Consider the following 18,675-nt stretch of genomic DNA (forward strand, 5'->3'; position numbering starts at 1 on the left):
GATGTTAAGTAACTAACCGGAATGGATTTGTGATCATTGTTTAGTAGTGTTTTCCATGGGTTGGTATAATGACCACAACTTAATGGATGTAGATGACTTGGGGAATTTTAGGGTACGTCCACACTACGCCGGATAATTTTGAAAACGAAGCCTTTTCTCTTCGTTTTGACCTTCTGTCTACACTGAAACGGCGTTTTCATCCCCCGAAAACAGAGATTTTCAGAAACGATCTCCAGAGTGAATAAATCTGAAAACGCCTAATATCCATTGTAGTGTGTACGGGGTAACCGGAGAGATTTAAAAACGCTGTCATGACGACACCACAACAACGATGCTTTTTCTGCTTCTGCTTGGTACTGCGCAAGCACTGTCGTACAGCTGTTATAACAGGCAGTTGGTGTGAACGACGTGAGAGTTAAATTGTAAAGTGAGTTTTTTTGACTATTTAAAAACGCTGTCATGACGTGCCGGAACAGATAGCGGCAGCACGGCATTTCGTTGTTTTCTTGAATGCAACCACCTAACAATTTCAGAACAGACGGCAATGAGACTGAAGCCGGAAGGGTTAGAAAAGTACTCACCAAATACTTTGACCCATAGCTTACTGAATAAATAAGTATACTCACTTCGCCCTGTTTTCTGTCCTTGCTTGTATGAAGGTGGTTCACCTACTTATGCAAGTATTTCTCTGACAATAGATGTGTAACAGCCTAATTGTATGGAAATACAAGATAACACTGATGCAGACGTTTTATACATTTAGCAAGGTGCTTTATTAAAGCAACAGAGTTAGTCAGTTTTTCAATGTTCGTCGTCAGCTGGGTCATACTGTCCGTGAACTCCCTGTCGGTTGCCTCCATACGCTCCAGTATTTGTTTTTTTTTAGTTTTAAGTCCTCCTGCACAAGAGCCAAGAGCAAGTCCTTTTAAGTTTTTCTACTCCGTAACTGGACAAACGCGCACCAAGTATACCGTTTCCAAGTATACTTGTTTTCTGTGTGTCCTGCGCATGCATGCCCAGTAGGAGGAGATTCGCCCAAATATCCGTCTAATGTGGATGGAGATATTTTGGAAAACGCTTAGTGTGGACGCCTGTCGTTTTTACTCGAAACCGGCGTTTTCAAAATTATCCGGCGTAGTGTGGACGTAGTCTTAGGGGAAATGGTATCAGAATACAACTTTTTACGTAGTATGAGGAGAATAGAAGAATATAGAAAAATGAAATGAGCAGATATGTACAAGGTGAAACTCACTACCAGAAAGGGTAATGGGTACAGATTGGGAGGAAAGACTATTATGTGGAAGTGGATTTTCCTGGATTGCAGTTGCAATGATTTCGAGCAGATTTGTTGGGCAAAATGGCTTCCTTTTTTTTTTACTGCAAGGATTCTGATTCAATAATTGCCCTTTACAGAGCATTTGAGATGTAGTTAATTTTTTAAAATAATAGTGATTTTTTTTTTCTTCTTCTTAGAATCCAAACCTGAATTTCAAGGAGGTGACTTATGAGCTGGATCACCCAGGATTCATTCTACGTGACAGCAAAGGCCTGCAAATAGCAGTGTATGGAATCCAGAAAGGGATGGGGATTGAAGTCTTTCCTGTTGATCTCATTTACCGGCCTTGGAAGCACGCAGAAGGACAGGTATAGTCATGAGATTGGAGTTTGCTGGGTGCTATTTAGCAAAAAAAAAAAAAGTAGTGCTGGGACTTTTGATTGATTTCTCAGCTAGATGTCCTCTTCATCCCCTTGCCCAGCATTTTCTGAAGATCTCTGGCTTGTTGAGACTTTGCTGATAATTATATCCCCTCAGATCGTGACCATCCTTGTACTTTTCCCTACTGCCTCGAACCTTAACACAAAGAGCCTATAATACCACCAGACCACTAGCATTGTCTGAACCACTTTATGTTGATTATGTCATGTTGAATCCCCTACTGTGGAGATGGGTGCAAAATTCCATGTTGACAGTTTTATTGAAATGCTTCACCGACAGTCACCATCTTTAGGAGATGATGTGAAGCCAAGTCCTGTGTGCCCCCTCAAATGTAAAAAATTATAAAGGCATTGTTCTGAAGAAGATGGCAGGTTTCTCCAGTAACCTGGTTGAAATTTGTCACATCGGGCAACATCAGTTATATTACCAATTTTTACCTCTGTGCTAGCCGTGGAGCTGGCTGTTCTGTATATCACAGGTGAATGCCTCATTTTCAGCAGTAATTGTAAAGTGGTTTGAGATCTCATGGGGTCATGGAAGACAAAATACAAATCTTGCTCTCTAACGGTTTCTCCTTTCACGAAGGTGATTCCCAGTTAAACAGTTCTATAAGTTATTGGGTATGTTTTACGTTTAGCCATCTTATACTTGAGTCTTGAGTGTTGTTTTCCACCCAATAAAACGGGGGTGCCACATAGTGTAGTGGTTAGCATGAGGCTATTACAGCTTTGGTTGTCGGAGTTCAGAGTTCAATTCTGATGCTGTAAACAAGTTTTTATGTCCTTCCTGTGATCGCGTGAGTTTCCTCTGGGTTCTCCTGTTTCCTCTCACATTCCAAAAAAGTTTTCATTGTAAATTGTCCTGTGATTAAGCTAGGGTTAAACAAGTGGATTGCTGGGTGGTGTGGCTCATTGGGCCAGAAGAGCCTGCTCAGCGCTGTATTTCTGAATGAATGAGTAAATGTAGAAATTAGTAAGTGCAGATAAGACCATAAGACATGGGGACATAATTAGGCTATTTGGCTCATTGAGGATGTTTTGCTGTATTTCACTAATTATTTTTTTCCAAGTACAAAGGGCACAAAAGCTGTAAACAGTTTCTTCAAAAGGAAATTAGAAATTGGACCCCTGGCTTGTCCTCTCTTCCTATTTAACCTGAATCTAATGATTATCTTATCTCTGTCTTAATTGAACAAAACCAATTGGAGATGATGTTGACTAATTACTGGTTTTAAAAATTATTCCATCCAAAATTTTGAATCCATTGAGCAATGAAAATATTTCCAAAGCAATAACAGTTCAAGTCCAGTCCCGATGAAGGGTCTTGGCTCAAAAGGTCCTCCATAGACGCCTGACTTGTTGAGTTTCTTCAGCATTTTGTTTGTGTTGCTCAATAGCAGTTCAGAACAGTTCAAGATTCTGTAGATGCTGGAAATCTTGAACAACACATACTGAATTCAACAAGTTAGGCAGCCTTAATGGAGGAGAATAAACAGTCAATGTTTTGGGCTGAAGCCCTTCATCAAGGCTAAAAAGGAGGAGAAAGAGGACTGTGACGAGTCCTACATATATTCTGGGAGAAGTTGTTGCGGTGGTGGAGGAGTACAAATACATGGATGTTCACCTCGACAACAGACTTAACTGGAAAACCAACATCAAAGCTGTTTACAAGAAGTGGATGAGCTCACTATTTTCTAAGGAAGCTGAGATCCTTCAATGTGTATAGCAGGATGTTGGCAATCTTCTACCAGTCTTTTGTAACAATTGCAGTCTTCTTTGCGGCTTTATGCTGGGTGATCATCAAAACTCATCAAAAAGGTTGGATCCATCCTTGGCTACAACCCGGACTCTTGAGTTAGTGATGGAGAGCAGGTCACTAAACGAACTGTTATCTATGATGGACAATCTGCCACTGAATAAGCAGTGGAGCACTTTCGAACAGACTCATTCAGCTCTGCTGTCACATGGATCGTTACAGAAAATCTTTCCTACCAAATACAATAAGTATATACAACAGTGCATCTCTGTGCTACAGGAGACCACACATTATAGTACAATAGTCTGTTTTATTATTTCGTAAATTGTTATTGCACATTGATACATTGTGTATGTTATTCTGTACTTTATTAGTTGAGTCTGCACACTGCTAAGTGTGATTTTAAATGTTGCTGCTGTAACAAAAGAATTTCCCATTCTGGATCAATCAAGTATTTATTATTATTTTTATTATTAATAAAAGGAAGGGGTCAGAAGCCAGTATAAGATGGGTGGAGTAGAAGACGTACATGCTGTCAGGTGGTGAGACCAATCGGGGAAGGTGGTTCTGTGGGAGAGGAAAGATGAAATAAGCTGGGATATGATTTAGTGATTAAATGGAAGAGGTTAAGGGGCGGAAGAAGGCGGAATCTAATCAGAGAGGGTAGTGGACCATGGAAGAAGGAAAAGGAAGAGGGTAGAAATGGGTGGGTGAGAAGGAACTGGAGTAGGGAAATTAGGAGAGAAGGGTTTGGGGGGAGAAATTACCAGACTTTAGAGAAATGCAGTGAAAAGTTGGTGTGCTTAAATACTTTTTATAGGTAGACACGTGAACAAGCAGGGAATAGAGGCATACAAACCACATGCAGACAGATGTGCAGTTTAAATTAGCATCATGGTCCACACAGACGTTGTGGGCCGAAGGTTCATGTACTTCAAGTCAAGTCACTTTTTATTGTCATTTCGACCATAACTGCTGGTACAGTACACAGTAAAAACGAGACAATCAGGACCATGGTGCTACATGAAACAACACAAAAACTACACTGAACTACATAAAACAACACAAACTACACTAGACTACAGACCTACCCAGGACTGCATAAAATACTCAAAACAGTGCAGGCATTACAATAAATAATAAACAAGACAATATGCACAGTAGAGGGCAGTAGGTTGGTGTCAGTCCAGGCTCTGTGTATTGAGGAGTCTGATGGCTTGGGGGAAGAAGCCGTTACATAGTCTGGTCGTGAGAGCCTGAATACTTCGATGCCTTTTGCCAGATGGCAGGAGGGAGAAGAGTTTGCATGAGGTGTGCGTGGTGTCCTTCATAATGCTGTTTGCTTACCGATGCAGCGGGTAGTGTAAATGTAATGGCGGGAAGAGAGACCCTAATGATCTTCTCAACTGACCTCACTATCCGCTGCAAGGTCTTGCAATTCGAGGTGGTGCAATTTCCGAACCAGGCAGTGATGCAGTTGCTCAGGATGCTCTCAATACAACCTCTGTAGAATGTGGTGAGGATAGGAGGTGGGAGATGGACTTTTCTCAGCCTTTGCAGAAAGTGGAGACACTGCTGGGCTTTCTTTGCTCTGGAGCTGGTGTTGAGGGACCAGGTGAGATTCTCCGCCAGGTGAACACCAAGAAATTTGGTGCTCTTAACGATCTCTATGGAGGAGTCGTCAATGTTCAGCTGAGCGTGGTCGCTCCATGCTCTCCTGAAGTCAACAACCATCTCTTTTGTTTTGTTCAGATTCAGAGACAGGTTGTTGGCTCTGCACCAGTCCGTTAGCCGCTGCACATCCTCTCTGTATGCTGACTCATCAGTCTTGCTGATGAGACCCACCACGGTCGTGTCATCGGCGAACTTGATGATGTGGTTTGAGCTGTGTGTTGCAGCACAGTCGTGGGTCAGCAGAGTGAACAGCAGTGGACTGAGCACACAGCCCTGGAAGGCCCCCATGCTCAGTGTGATGGTGTTGGAGATGCTGCTTCCAATCCGGACTGACTGAGGACTCCCAGTCAGGAAGTCTAGAATCCAGTTGCAGAGGGAGGAGCCCTAACAACAGCGAGGGCCAAACTGTCCCAAGCCATCAGAGAGGTAAAGCGTGCACACGCCCAGCGAATCCACAGCCACTTCCAGCACAGCGGTGACACGCGGCGCATGTGGAAGGGCATTCAGGACATCACCAACTACAAGACAACACCACCTGCCTGTGCGGGTGATGCCTCCCTCCCAGATGCGTTGAATAACTTATACACTCGTTTTGAGGTGGAAAATGACGTGGTGGTGAGGAAGGCCACCTCTCCTCCAAACAACCAGGTGCTGTGTCTTACCGTGGCCCATGTGAGGAGAACCCTGTGCAGGGTCAACCCACGGAAGGCTGCTGGACCAGACAATATTCGTGGCAGAGTGCTTAGAAGATGCACAGACCAGCTAGCTGAGGTTCTCTCTGACATCTTCAGCATCTCCCTGAGCAGTGCCGTTGTTCTATGTGCTTCAAGGCCGGCACCATCGTCCCTGTGCCAAAGAAGTCTTCAGTGTCCTGCCTCAACGACTGCCGTCCCGTCCCGTCGCACTCACATCCATCATCATGAAGTGTTTCGAGACGCTCATCATGATGCACATCAAGACCCTGCTGCCCCCCTCACTGGACCTCCTGCAGTTCACGTACCGTCCCAACCGTTCAACAGACGATGCCATTGCCATCACCCTCCACCTGGCCCTCACCCACCTGGACAAAAAAGACACATACGTTGGAATGCTGTTCATAGACTTCAGTTCAGCATTCAACACAATCATTCCTCAGCAAATGCTTGTTTCAAGTGCTCATAAGGTACTGTGGGTTTCTCACTGTTTGTATTTGAATTTTGAGGTGAATGGAAGAATTTAAAAAGCTGTGCATTTAAAAAACAGAACTCTAAAACCATGTTTCCTATCTTCCAAGGAGGAAGTAGGAAGAGAATTGCCATGTACAGTACATTTTTATAAAAAGTATTGGAAGCCCACAACGCTTGAGGTGGCAGTGAATTGGCTTGTGAAATATGCAGCATGTCTGTGAGGTTGTATTCTGGGCATTATATATTGGGAAAGCTTTGTTTTAAAATAAATGATTAGGCAAGGTTGGTTTGTCATGGATATAATTGAAATACTAAATCGGACCCTCTTTCTTTTCAGCTCTCCTTTATTCAACACTCATTAATGAACCCAGATATCTTCTGTTTTGCTGACTACCCATGTCATACTGTTGTGACAGACATTTTGAAAGCCCCCCCAGAAGATGACAACCGGGAAATTGCTACATGGTATGTACTTCTCATAAGTTGTTTTCACATAGGTGATTCTGGACAGAGCTACAAAAGTTCAGTGTTTATATAAATCATTTTTACCTAGAGGATTGGGCCGTGTGTTAAAAGTTATGCCTTGGAACAATTTTGGAAAACATACCTGACTCCTGACTCAAATGATTACATAACTTTAACATTTTTATCTGTTCCTGACTCTATGGTTAAGGTTTACTGTATCATTATATAGGTTTGCAGAATGTTATTGCAAAGAGGCAATTCAGTCCACCATGTCCATGCTGTCTTAGAAATTGCTATTTACGTTAGTCAGTTTTTTCCAGCTCTCGATAGATCATTGTTCTTCAGATGCTCATTTGTTTACTTTGTAAATAAGGATTTCTGAGTCTGCCACGTAGTGTTTCAGAATGACACCATTTGGCAAATTCTTAAGTTGTGATGAAGTCACGCTCAAGTTGGAGGAGCAATACCTTATGTTCTGTCTGGGTATCCTCCAACCTGATGGCATGAACATTGATTTCTTGAACTTCTGGTAATGCCCCTCCACCTCCTTTTTTTTCTTTCTCTCTCTCTCTCTCTCTCTCTCTCTCTATCTCTATCTCTATCTCTCTCTCTCTCTCTCTCTCTCTCTCTCTCTCTCTCTCTCTCTCTCTCTCTCTCTCTCTCTCTCTCTCTCTCTCTCTCTCTCTCTCTCTCTCTCTCTCTCTCTCTCTCTCTCTCTCTCTCTCTCTCTCTCTCTCTCTCTCTCTCTCTCTCTCTCTCCTCTCTCTCTCTCTCTCTCTCTCTCTCTCTCTCTCTCCTCTCTCTCTCCTCTCTCTCTCTCTCTCTCTCTCTCTCTCTCTCTCCTCTCTCTCTCTTTATCTCTCTCTCTCTCTCTCTCTCTCTTTATCTCCTTGTCACCTCCTGCTGGTACTCTTCCTTTTCATTCTTCCATGGCGTTCTGTCCTCTCTTGTCAGATTCCTCATTCTCCAGCCCTGTATCTCTTTCACCAATCAACTTCCCAGCTCTTTACTTCATTCACCCGCAGTTACACTTATCATTCTGTGCTTCTTCCTCCCCTCCCCCCAAGCTTTTAGCTCTGACTCCTCATCTTTTTTTTTCTCTAGTCCTGCTGAAAGGTTTTGGCCCGAAGCGTTGACTGTACTCTTTTTGATAGATGCTGCCTGGCCTGCTGTGTTCCTCCAGCATTTTGTGTGTGTTGCTTGGATTTCCAGCATCTGTAGATTTTCTCTTGTTTGTGAGAGATGGGTTGAATGGCTTTGATTGTGTGACAGTTTCTGAGATTGTTATTGATGAGAATAAATGTGGATCAGAAGTATTTGTTATTCATAATTGTTATGTTGTCTAAACACTTTTTAGAATCTACTTATTGATCATTAAGTGTGCAAATCTGATGACTAAAACAGACATGGTGTTTGGAGCATTCTTTTCCGGGGAACCCACTGTTCACCCCAACATGTTTCTGATTTGAATGCTTGTCTTGTGTTTTTTTGCTAACTCAGTTTTATCCTTAATGCAGGAAAAGCTTAGACCTTATTGAGACCTTGCTACGTCTTTCAGAGTTGGGACAATATGAGCAGGTCAAGCAGCTCTTCAATTTTCCTATCAAACATTGTCCGGATATGTTGGTACTGGCTTTACTCCAGATCAACCCAACCTGGCACACTCTGCGCCATGAACTGATCTCCACACTGATGCCAATTTTCCTGGGTAATCATCCAATTCTGCCATTATCTTGCACTACGCATGGCACGGACAGGTAGGCTTTAATTTTTTTTTTTGCTTTGGGGAATATGGATTATTGCTTGCTTTCCTTGCTCAAAGGATTTCTTGGAACTTTTGTGAAATGTTAGGCGTTCAACTAGCACGTGATTACTTAATTCATTGACTAGAGCAGTTGTAAAAGATTCTTTCTTACTAGAATTAATGTAATAGTTTTTAATGCATTGTGCAGAAGACTTACTTATGCAAATACACAGATACAGAGTTAATGCCATTCTATACTATTACTCTTAGTATATCCTTGACATCAAGCAGCAGGGTAAAAGTGTCAACCTCAAGGTCATCATTAAACCCAGCCTGCTACTTTCTTGAGTACATATTTCTTAAACAATGTACCTGCTCTCATTTGACCATCTCTGCAGGATGGTAGATGTGAGCATCTTGAATGGCCAAATTGCAAGTGGGGAGAAGACAGTATCGTGGTGAAAAATGGCCACAAATTCAGTGTACAAAAGTAGTATGACATGCAAGTTTTAATATTGATATCTAATATGAGAAAGTGCACTGCTTGTATGTAGATTAGTTGTAGACTACAGTACACTATTTACTCACTATTGAATGAATGCCAACCAAAACTATTCTGTGATAGTGGGAAGTAATGAAACCTGATGTCCTTCAGGTGGGCCTCTTAGATTTAAGCTCTGTGTGGTGAAATTGGAATTTTTAAGAGTGCCTTTTGTATCCAAGAAAGATATTGTAACTTTTAAAGCTTCCATTTAATAGCATGTGCAGTATCTCATAGTGAGTTTTCTTGCACCTTACAGGGTCAATCTCCCTCAATCCGACAATTGATCATGCACGCGATGGCAGAGTGGTACATGCGTGGTGAGCAGTATGATCAGGCTAAGCTCTCTCGCATTCTAGATGTAGCTCAAGACTTGAAGGTAAGAACAAGCACCAACTGACACTATGTTCATTAACAGACTTGTTCAGTACCTTGGTGGTATGTCCAGACCCGAGCCTATGTCCTGTTTTTCTTAAACTAAGCCCATTCAGATACATTATATTTCTGTTTTATGCATGTTGTCTGTTCAGATTTTGTGTGGGTGAGATAGCTGTTGTTTGTCACAGATGGGCTTGATGTGAATCAGCTTACCAAGGTCTGTCTGGAGATGTAAATAGAACAGGGTTAATGAGGGAGAGTGTAAAAGCAATGCTGACATTGTAAGATGCCAACAAACACCACAGTAACTGGAAAGTAAGAAAACAGCTGGAAATCTGAAATTAAAACCAATGTTTAGTTGTGGTCCTGCACTCTTTTATTCGTTACTGTTCTCTTTCATTCTCTTCTATTCGCATCTACAACAAATAGAGCAGCTCTGTGTCATTCAGTTTTTTTGTCATCGCCATATCATAGGCACTTTGCACTAAAACAGCAGGTCAGGTACATAGTGACCTACTACAAGTAACTTGATCAACTGACATATCTTTCCATCATTATGAGGCAATAGGTGGACTTCGCTCCAATTGTCTTGATGAATATGGCACCAACCACACAACCACACTGTTTGGTTGGCACTCCATCACCACGTCGAACTTAAAAATCTCTCCACACAGCTCATACATGATGCACTTTAGCAACCTGCAAGGCCTTTTCCACATCTCTCAAACCCATAAGCTTTACCAGGCACAATATGGGAAGTGGTCGAATGAGAAAGCTGCCACCTGCCAATTGCCTCCAAGTTGAATACAGTTGTGTCAACTCCGTGCAGAATTGGGGGTTGGAACAAAAAATAACATCTGGGAGTGCTGAGCAGGCTTACTTGCTCAGTTACCCATTCACTGAGTTAGTGAGGCTGGCTTTTCCCATGCCTACTGACACGTTTCTGTGATTCTCTAATTTTTTTGTCCATTTCTGATACGGGGATAGTTTTTAGTGGTTCTTGGGCATGGAACTCTGTCGTAACCTAGGAAGTGAGAGTTCCTGCCAGGGCAGAGGCAGGTGTGTGGTTATAATACTTGATTGGTCATGATTGGACTAGGCAGAAAATAGTTCGGCACAGCAAGATGGGACCAAAGGCCTGTTTCTGTGCTGTAGTTTTTCTGTGGTTTCTATGATCTCTTGAATAGTGAAAGAAATGAAGGGATAAATACTTGTGGAGTTGTGCCTCGAGCATGCCAAAATGTAACTACATCAGATTTTAGGTTTAGCTGATCTTTATAAACTGTTGATTTGTGTCTGAAGGAATTTGAAAGTTTGAGTTTGGAGCTGATTTAGATTGTGATTGAATGTCTCTCTTCTGTACAGGCCTTGTCTATGCTGCTAAATGGTACTCCGTTTGCCTTTGTTATTGACCTTGCTGCACTTGCATCTCGCCGAGAATACCTCAAACTTGATAAATGGTTAACTGATAAAATTCGTGAGCATGGGGTAAAGTATCATTGTTAAACAACAATTTTAGTGTCAAACTATTCTGTCTGAAGTTGTACTGTGAATACAGCAATCTTTATTAAATTCTAATTTGTGTATGGACTTTACTACAAGATTAAATATACAATGAAATGCCTCAACAGAAACTATTTAATTTAAATTTGCTGTTAAGTATGGGCTAAAAATTTGTTGTACAATTTTCTGCACAATAGCATGCTCCTAAACAAAAATAAAATTACATCTGAATAAGGGTCTTTGACATATTGATGTTTATGCCATAGTTAATAAAATACTGCCACATTAAGATGTCCTCTGTGATGCTTGTATACACCTACCAGCTGGATTAGAAACTGTTTTGGCAAAGACATGGAAGGGTGTAGTTCTGTTTTATCTTCTTGATCAAATGGTACATGAGCAAACTGCAGGGTTTGAAGGGAAAGGTTGTGGAATCTATTAAACTCTTTTGTAATTAAGTACATTTGCATGGGAGCTCAATAAGACATACAAATGGTTAGAGGCTGCTTGTATTGGTGGTGAGATGATATGGCACAGGATGGGGAATGAAGCAATGAGGTAGATCTTCCACTGCCTCTAAGTGACAGGACCCCTGTCCTTGAACCATTGTGTCTTCTTCCAGCCTATCCTCAGGGAACAGTCGCAAAGGGGCATAATGCAGTGTAACGACTACTTCAATGCAAACAGCAAACTTTGTCTACAGAAAGGCTCTGATAACTGGGCATCAAAGCTGTCAGTGTTATTGTTGTGACATCTCTTCAGCAACTGAGAAATCTCTTTTATAAGCTGTTTAAAACTGTTGAACTAGAAATAGAAAGCAAAAAAAAACACCTACTCTAACCAGCAAATGCAAGGTTCTGCTTGTTCTTCTGACAGCTGATTTATTCCATTCACTATGTGTACTGAGCTACTCAACACAAAATGTGCCATGTTGTAGCCTTAGGACTAAATTTCTTAAGTAAACCAAAAGGGGGAAATGTATTTGAATATGTTGCTGGGACTTGACTATCTGAGTTATAGGGAAAGGTTGAATAGGTTGGGACTTTATTCTTTAGAACGTAGGAGAGTGAAGGGAGGTATACAAAATTATGAGTTGATAGGGTAAATGGAAGCAAGCTTTTTCAACTGAGTTTGGGTGAGACTAGAACTAGAGGTCATAGCATAAGCGTGTGAGGTGAAATGTTTAGGGGGAACATGGGGTGGCCAACCTCTGTCAGAAGGTGGTGAGAGTGTGAAATGGGTCAACAGCGGAAGTCATGGGTGCAGGTTTGATTTCAACATTTCGGAGAAATTTGGCTAAGTATGTGAACAGGAGGGTTATAGAGGTGTCTGTCTGCATTTAGGTCAATGGGACGAGGCAGAATAATAGTTTGGCACAGGCTAGATGTGCCAAAGAGCTTGTTTCTGTACTGTAGTGTATTATAACTAATTGTGACTTATTGTGATGGTCAGTTTCCTTCATTTTTGTTTCCCTCCTTAGTCCGGTGTAGCTGCTCGAAATAAGACTGAGTATTTATTTTCACAGGAACCATTTATCCAGGCATGTGTTACGTTCCTAAAAAGACGGTGTCCTTCCATCATGGGTGGACTGGCTCCTGAGAAGGAACAACCCAAGAGTGCTCAACTTCCTCCAGAAACACTGGCTACAATGTTGGCTTGTCTGCAGGCTTGTGCAGGGTAAGGAAACTTTATTTTATTTGGAAATTAAAATCAGTTATCCATTTTAGAAGTTGCACAAGTCAGTAGGTGTTAATGATTTGTGATCCATAGCATTAACAAATGAGAAGTCTATGTTTAAAGTATACTGGCTGTATTTCAAGGAGGAATGTAGGTTGTGTTTAGTGTTGTGCTTCCCTTGAAGTTATTTTGGCAGCAGGAATGGTAAAATACAAGATTGTATCTTTTAAAAGTTTCATTAATTTTGAAGTTATGGTTGTGAATTTCCAGTCTAATTTTTTTTCAAAGTTGTTCTATGGGGAATTGTGACAAAGTACAAGGAGTTGCATTTCTTGTACAATTTCTATTAAATAGGACAAACTGTTCCATTGGTGCAAATTCTTGTTAATTTACTAGACTTTAAACTGAGGTGGAGTGGTGGGCACGAGGAAGAATGGAAAGTGGGGTTGGTTTATGTGCAGGGAATATGTTTAGGTGAGTGAACACCAAGATTTATAGTTCAGAAGTTGAGGCAAAAAAGGCATTGAGTATGTAGCAGAGGTTAAAAAGGTTAAAATGTTTAAAATGCATCAGTGAACAAGCCTAATTACGAAAAATGTTGAAACATTAAATTTAAAGATGGTTTCTGAATGGTGAAGTCATTAGTTAATTGGGGCAGCAGTCTATTTGGGACAATTCTTAACGAACAAAAGTTAAATCTAAAAAATGGCCTGGATTCCCATTGTTTATTTGGGACTCTCTACTGCCTAACTGTTGCTGAACATTTTCTAACTAGTGTCAGTCACATGCACTTGTACGGCCATTCGATGCTACTTTGTGCATAGATCAATAAGTTTTTAAACATAGTTATTTGTGTGTGTGTTTGTGCTCAAAGAGCAGTGATTCTTGGTGAGAAATAAACAGTAAGGCAATTTAAGCCGCAGTTTCAAGCATTCAGTTTTGGAGATGCCAGAAACGGCAAGGAGTGAAAGGTTTCACAACTTCAAGTTAGGAATTATGAAGGTATTCACAATCAGCTTGAATATCAGAATCGGGTTTATTATCACTGGCATGTGATGTGAAATTTGTTAGCAGCAGTTCAGTGCAATACATGATCTAGCAGAGAGAAAAAAATAAAATAAAACATAAATAAATAAGTAAATCCATTACATATATTGAGTAGGTTTTAAAAAATGTGCAAAAACAGAAATACTGTACATTAAAAAAGTGAGGTGTCCATATAACAATGAAAATGGAGGATCCAAATGTCTAAAACATTGTACGAAGGCAGTGTATTATCTGCACTAGGTGCTGCGATTTTGTTCATTTACAGTCAATCAAAAGAACATGGCAGTTGAATGCCTCCATCAGTAAGTATTAGGAACTAATACAGTTTTATAGTACTGTAGTCTATAAATTTGGTAGTCTTCTAATTTACTCTGTATCTCATTTAAATACATATTGTTACACAGTTACATAGGAATTTGTCTTTTTTCCCCTTTTAACTATTTCCATGCAACCGGCTAATTGCAGCAGCTGTTTATTTGGACCAAATTAACTGGAATCCACTGTAATGGTTTGAATTTGCACAAATTTAGTTAAAAATTTTATTTGACTGTATGAAGCTCTACAAAGTGTTGCTTGTCCTCGATAATGTTTTGTTAGCAATTCCTGCATGCAATAATAATGTTGCAGTTCCTTTTCCCCCTCAGGAGTGTGTCACAGGAGCTGTCGGAGACTATTCTCACAATGGTGGCTAACTGTGGCAATGTCATGAACAAAGCCCGCCAGCCACCTCCAGGAGTAATGCCCAAGGTCCGAGCACCTAGTACCAGCAGTATAGAAACCATGTCACCTGTACAGGTAAAAACAGTTGAGTCACAAGATTGTCCTGTTACTTTAATGTGCTTAGGCAAGGCCTGATATTAAGTCATTCTTTAATGCAATTTTTAATCAATTACATTTTTTTGCACCATTCTCTGTAAACTCTAGAGACGGTTGTGTGTGAATATCCCAGGTGATCAGCAGTTTCTGAGATATTCAAACCAACAATCATTCCATGGTCAAAGTCATTTCTTCCCCGTTCTGATGTTTAGTCTGAATAACTACTGAACCTTCATGCTTTTATGCATCGAGTTGCTGCCACATAATTGGCTAATAGATATTTGCATTAACAAGCAGGTGTACCTAATAAAGTGGCCGATGGATGTAAATTCAGAGATATGGGAAAAACACGGCCCTGTGGTTAAAAAATTTCAAGTTCAGTGTTTATTTAGCTGTTATCTTATTGATAAGTTAACTTATCAATAAGTTAACAGCTAAATAAACAGATAATGAAAAATTACATTGAAAGGGATACTCAAGGCAGTTTTACTTTTTATCTTCATAGGTGACAATTTAGAGCTATATTACTCACTTATCCAACTAGACAAATATTCCTTTGACATTTTTAAAATTGAGCAATGTTCCTATGTTCTGTATTTATCCCTATTCTATGCAAAATTCTGAAACTTAAAAGAAAATCTGAAAAATTTAAAATCTCAGCAAACCAGGTTCACTGAACTGCAGCTCCTCAGAGAATGTGTGAAGGAACTGGATCTGCAGTTTGATAACCTTCGGCTCATACGGGAAACTGAGGAGAAAATGGATAGGAGTTAGAGGGAGCTAGTCCCTCCTAAGTTGCAGGAAACAAGAAAATGGGCAATTGTCAGGAGAGGGAAGAGAAATAGGCAGCCAGTACGGAGTACCCCTGTAGCTGTTCTCCTCAATTGAAAGTGTACTGTTTTGAATATTGTCTGGCACTGTGGCTCAGAAGGGGGCGAAGAAGACTGCAGTAGTGATAGGGGATTCCATAGATAGAGGAGCAGACACAAGCTTCTGTGGACAAGATAGAGACACCTGGATAGTATGTTGCCTTTCAGGTACCAAGCTCAGGGACATTTTAAAGGGGGAAGATGAGCAGCCAGAAATCTTGTTACATATTGGCAGCAGTGGCATAGGTAGGAAAAGTGAGGAGGTCCTGAAGAGACAGGGAGCTAGGAAGAAAGCTGAAAAGCAGGACCTCCAGCTAGCAATCTCTGGAATTGCTACGTGCCACACTATGTGCCACCTGCCAGTGAGGGTAAGAATAGGATGATTTGGCAGATAGGGTGGCTGAGAAACTGGTGCAGAGGGCAGAGTTTCAGATTTCCAGATCAGTGGGATTTCTTCTGCGGAAGGTATGACCTATACAAAGGGGACAGGTTACACCTGAACCCAGGGGTGACCAATATCCTTGCAGGCAGGTTTGCTGGAACTGTTGGGAGGGGGTTTAATCTAATTTGACAGGGAGGTGGGAACAAGAGTAATAGGGCTGAGGATGGGAAGGTTGGTTTACAAACAGAGACATTGTGCAGTAAGACTGTCAGAGAAGACAGGCAGATGATAGGGCAAAGGTGTCGTCTGTGGGATGAGTTGCAGTGGAAAGGGGGGCATTTTAAAAAGGGTGACAGATACAGGACTGGAGGTGTTACATTTCAGTGGATGCAGTATATGGAATAAAGTAGATGATCTTGTAGCATAGTTAGAGATTGGCAGGTACGATGTTGTGGACAGTTGTTGGGAACTTAATGAAAGTTCAGGCAAGTAAGCAGAGGGTGTGGGGTGGCTCTGTTTGAGTAGCTTGAGCCCACAAGGGGATCAACTTTTCTGGATTGGGTGTTGTGTAATGTACTGGATTTGATTGGGGAACTTAAGGTAAAGGAACCCTGGGAGGCAGTGATAATATGATATTTGCCCTGCAATTTGAGAGAGAGAAGCTAAAGTCAGATGTTTCAGTATTACAGTGGAGTAATGGGAATTACAGTGGCATGAGAGAGGAGCTGGCCAAAGTTGATTGGAAGGGGCAAGGCACAGGATAGATACATCCCAAAGAAAAACTAGTGTTCTAAAGGCAGGATAACAAGGGAAATCAAAGCCAACTTAAAAGCAAATCAGAGGGCATACAACAGAGCAAAGATACCAAAAGTTTTTTTTTCATTTATATAACCAGTAAATGAGAGACAAGTATAGATATTAGACTGCTGGAAAATGATGCTGCAGAGGTCATTGGAACACGGAAATGGCAGAGATGAGTGCAGTTGCTATTACAAAGAGAAGGTACTTGGGAAAATGAATGGTCTGAAAGTAGATTAGTCAGCTGGACCAAATGGACTACACTCCAGGGTTCTGAAAAAGGTGACTGAAGAGATTGTGGAGGCATTAATAATGATCTTTAAGGAATCAGAGTGGAAATAAAGGGGGCCTTTTCTGATTGGCTGCCATTTACTAGTACCACAGAGGAGTTGAGACTGCTTTTATGTTGTATGTCAGTAATTTGAATGACTGAATTGATGGCTTTATGGCCAAGTTTGCGGGTGGTATGAAAATAGGTGGTGGAGTAGGTAGTTTTGAGGAAGCAGGGGGATGCAGAAGTCCTTGGACAGATTAGGAGAATGGGCATAGAAATGGCAAATAGAAGAGTGTTGGGAAGAGTGGGGTCATGCAGTTTGGTAGAAGGAATAAAAGCAGACTATTTTCAAAATGGGGAGAAAATTCAAAAACTCTGAGGTGCCAAGGGACTCGGGACTCCTCATGCAGAATTCCCTAAAGTTTTTTATTTTGCAGGTTGAGTCAGTAGTGAGGAAGGCAAATGCAATGTTAGCATTGATTTCGAGAGGACTAGAATATAAAAGCAAGGATACAACGCTGAGGCTGTATAAAGCATTCTTAAGGCCTCACTTGGAGTATTGTGAGCAGGTTTGGGCCCCTTAGAAAGGATGTGCTGACATTGGAGAGGGTTCAGAGGAAGTTCATAAGAATGATTCTGGGATGAAAAGCTTATTGTATGAGGAGCAATTGATGGCTCTGGGCCTGTACTTATTGAAACTTAATAGAAGAATGAGGGGGTATCTCATTGAATGTTGAAAGATCTAGATAGAGTGGATGTGCAGAAGATGTTTCCTATGGTAGGGGAGTCGAGGACCAGAGGGCACAGCCTCAGAATATAGGGACGCACATTTAGAATGAAGGTGAGGAATATGTTTAGCCGCTGGTGGTAAATTCATTGCCCCAGGCAGCTGTGGAGGCCAAGTCACTTGGTGTATTTAAGGCTAAGCGTGATAGGTTCTTGATTAGTCAGGGTGTGAAAGGTTATGGAGAGGAGGCAGGAGAATGGGGTTGAGAGGGAAGTGGATCAGCCATGATGAAATAGTGAAGCAGACTTACTGGGCCGAATGGCCTAATTTTGCTCTTATGTCTTATGGTCAAGGTGTGAAGAAAGATTGTTCATCTGTCCAAAAATGTTTACTGCTGCTTTCTCTTTCCTATTGACATTGTCTGTGGCACTTGAGAATGTATTAATAGACAATAGGTGCAGGAGTAGGCCATTCGGCCCTTTGAGCCAGCACTGCCATTCACTGTGATCATGGCTGATCATCCACAATCAGTACCCCGTTCCTGCCTTCTCCCCATATCCCTTGACTCCGCTATCTTTAAGAGCTCTATCTCTTTCTTGAAAGCATCCAGAGAATTGGCCTCCACTGCCTTCTGAGGCAGAGCATTCCACAGATCTATATGATTCCCATGGTTTACTTTTACTTTCATGAAGATTTGAGTTCTTGAATGTTTCGTTGTACTCCATTGCCTCTGACAAATATTGCAAATATTAGTTTTGATTTTTAAGTTTAAATGCAATAAATTTTACCCCCAAAGCTCATTTCATTATTATAGTTAAATCTGGTATAGTGCACTGAATTGGGAGCACATAACTTTAATTGATGTAGTTTTGTATAGCGTGCCTCCACTTTCCTGGAATTGTTGCAGGTAGTTGATCTCCATGAGGGAAGGATGTTCTGAAAGCTGGAGGGTACAAAGCTGTTCTAGCCAGGGACTTGATCTTTTCTCTAGCCTGTATGTTTATTAACTTGGCATGTCAATTTTGAAAACTGTGAAAGTTACTGGAATCGCTAACTGGCCCCTTGTAGATTTACAGCTTTTTTCCGTAAAGTGCTGGTTGTAGCTTTTGTCCCAACTTCCATATTCCCTAATCCCTAATCCA

General features: G+C 41.2%; 1 protein-coding gene across 1 annotated transcript in view; it reads left to right on the forward strand.

The window, feature by feature from the left end:
• The window catches only part of cnot1 (CCR4-NOT transcription complex, subunit 1), a 220,410-nt gene that overhangs the window by 82,038 nt on the left and 119,697 nt on the right, over positions 1–18,675 (forward strand). The window contains 8 exon segments of the mRNA XM_072279270.1: positions 1,474–1,644; positions 6,650–6,777; positions 8,295–8,494; positions 8,497–8,534; positions 9,322–9,441; positions 10,806–10,928; positions 12,469–12,620; positions 14,312–14,462. Coding sequence (XP_072135371.1) covers positions 1,474–1,644; positions 6,650–6,777; positions 8,295–8,494; positions 8,497–8,534; positions 9,322–9,441; positions 10,806–10,928; positions 12,469–12,620; positions 14,312–14,462 — 1,083 coding nt within the window.

The sequence above is a fragment of the Mobula birostris genome, chromosome 15, assembly GCF_030028105.1.
Source record: "Mobula birostris isolate sMobBir1 chromosome 15, sMobBir1.hap1, whole genome shotgun sequence".
Lineage (NCBI taxonomy): Eukaryota > Metazoa > Chordata > Chondrichthyes > Myliobatiformes > Myliobatidae > Mobula > Mobula birostris.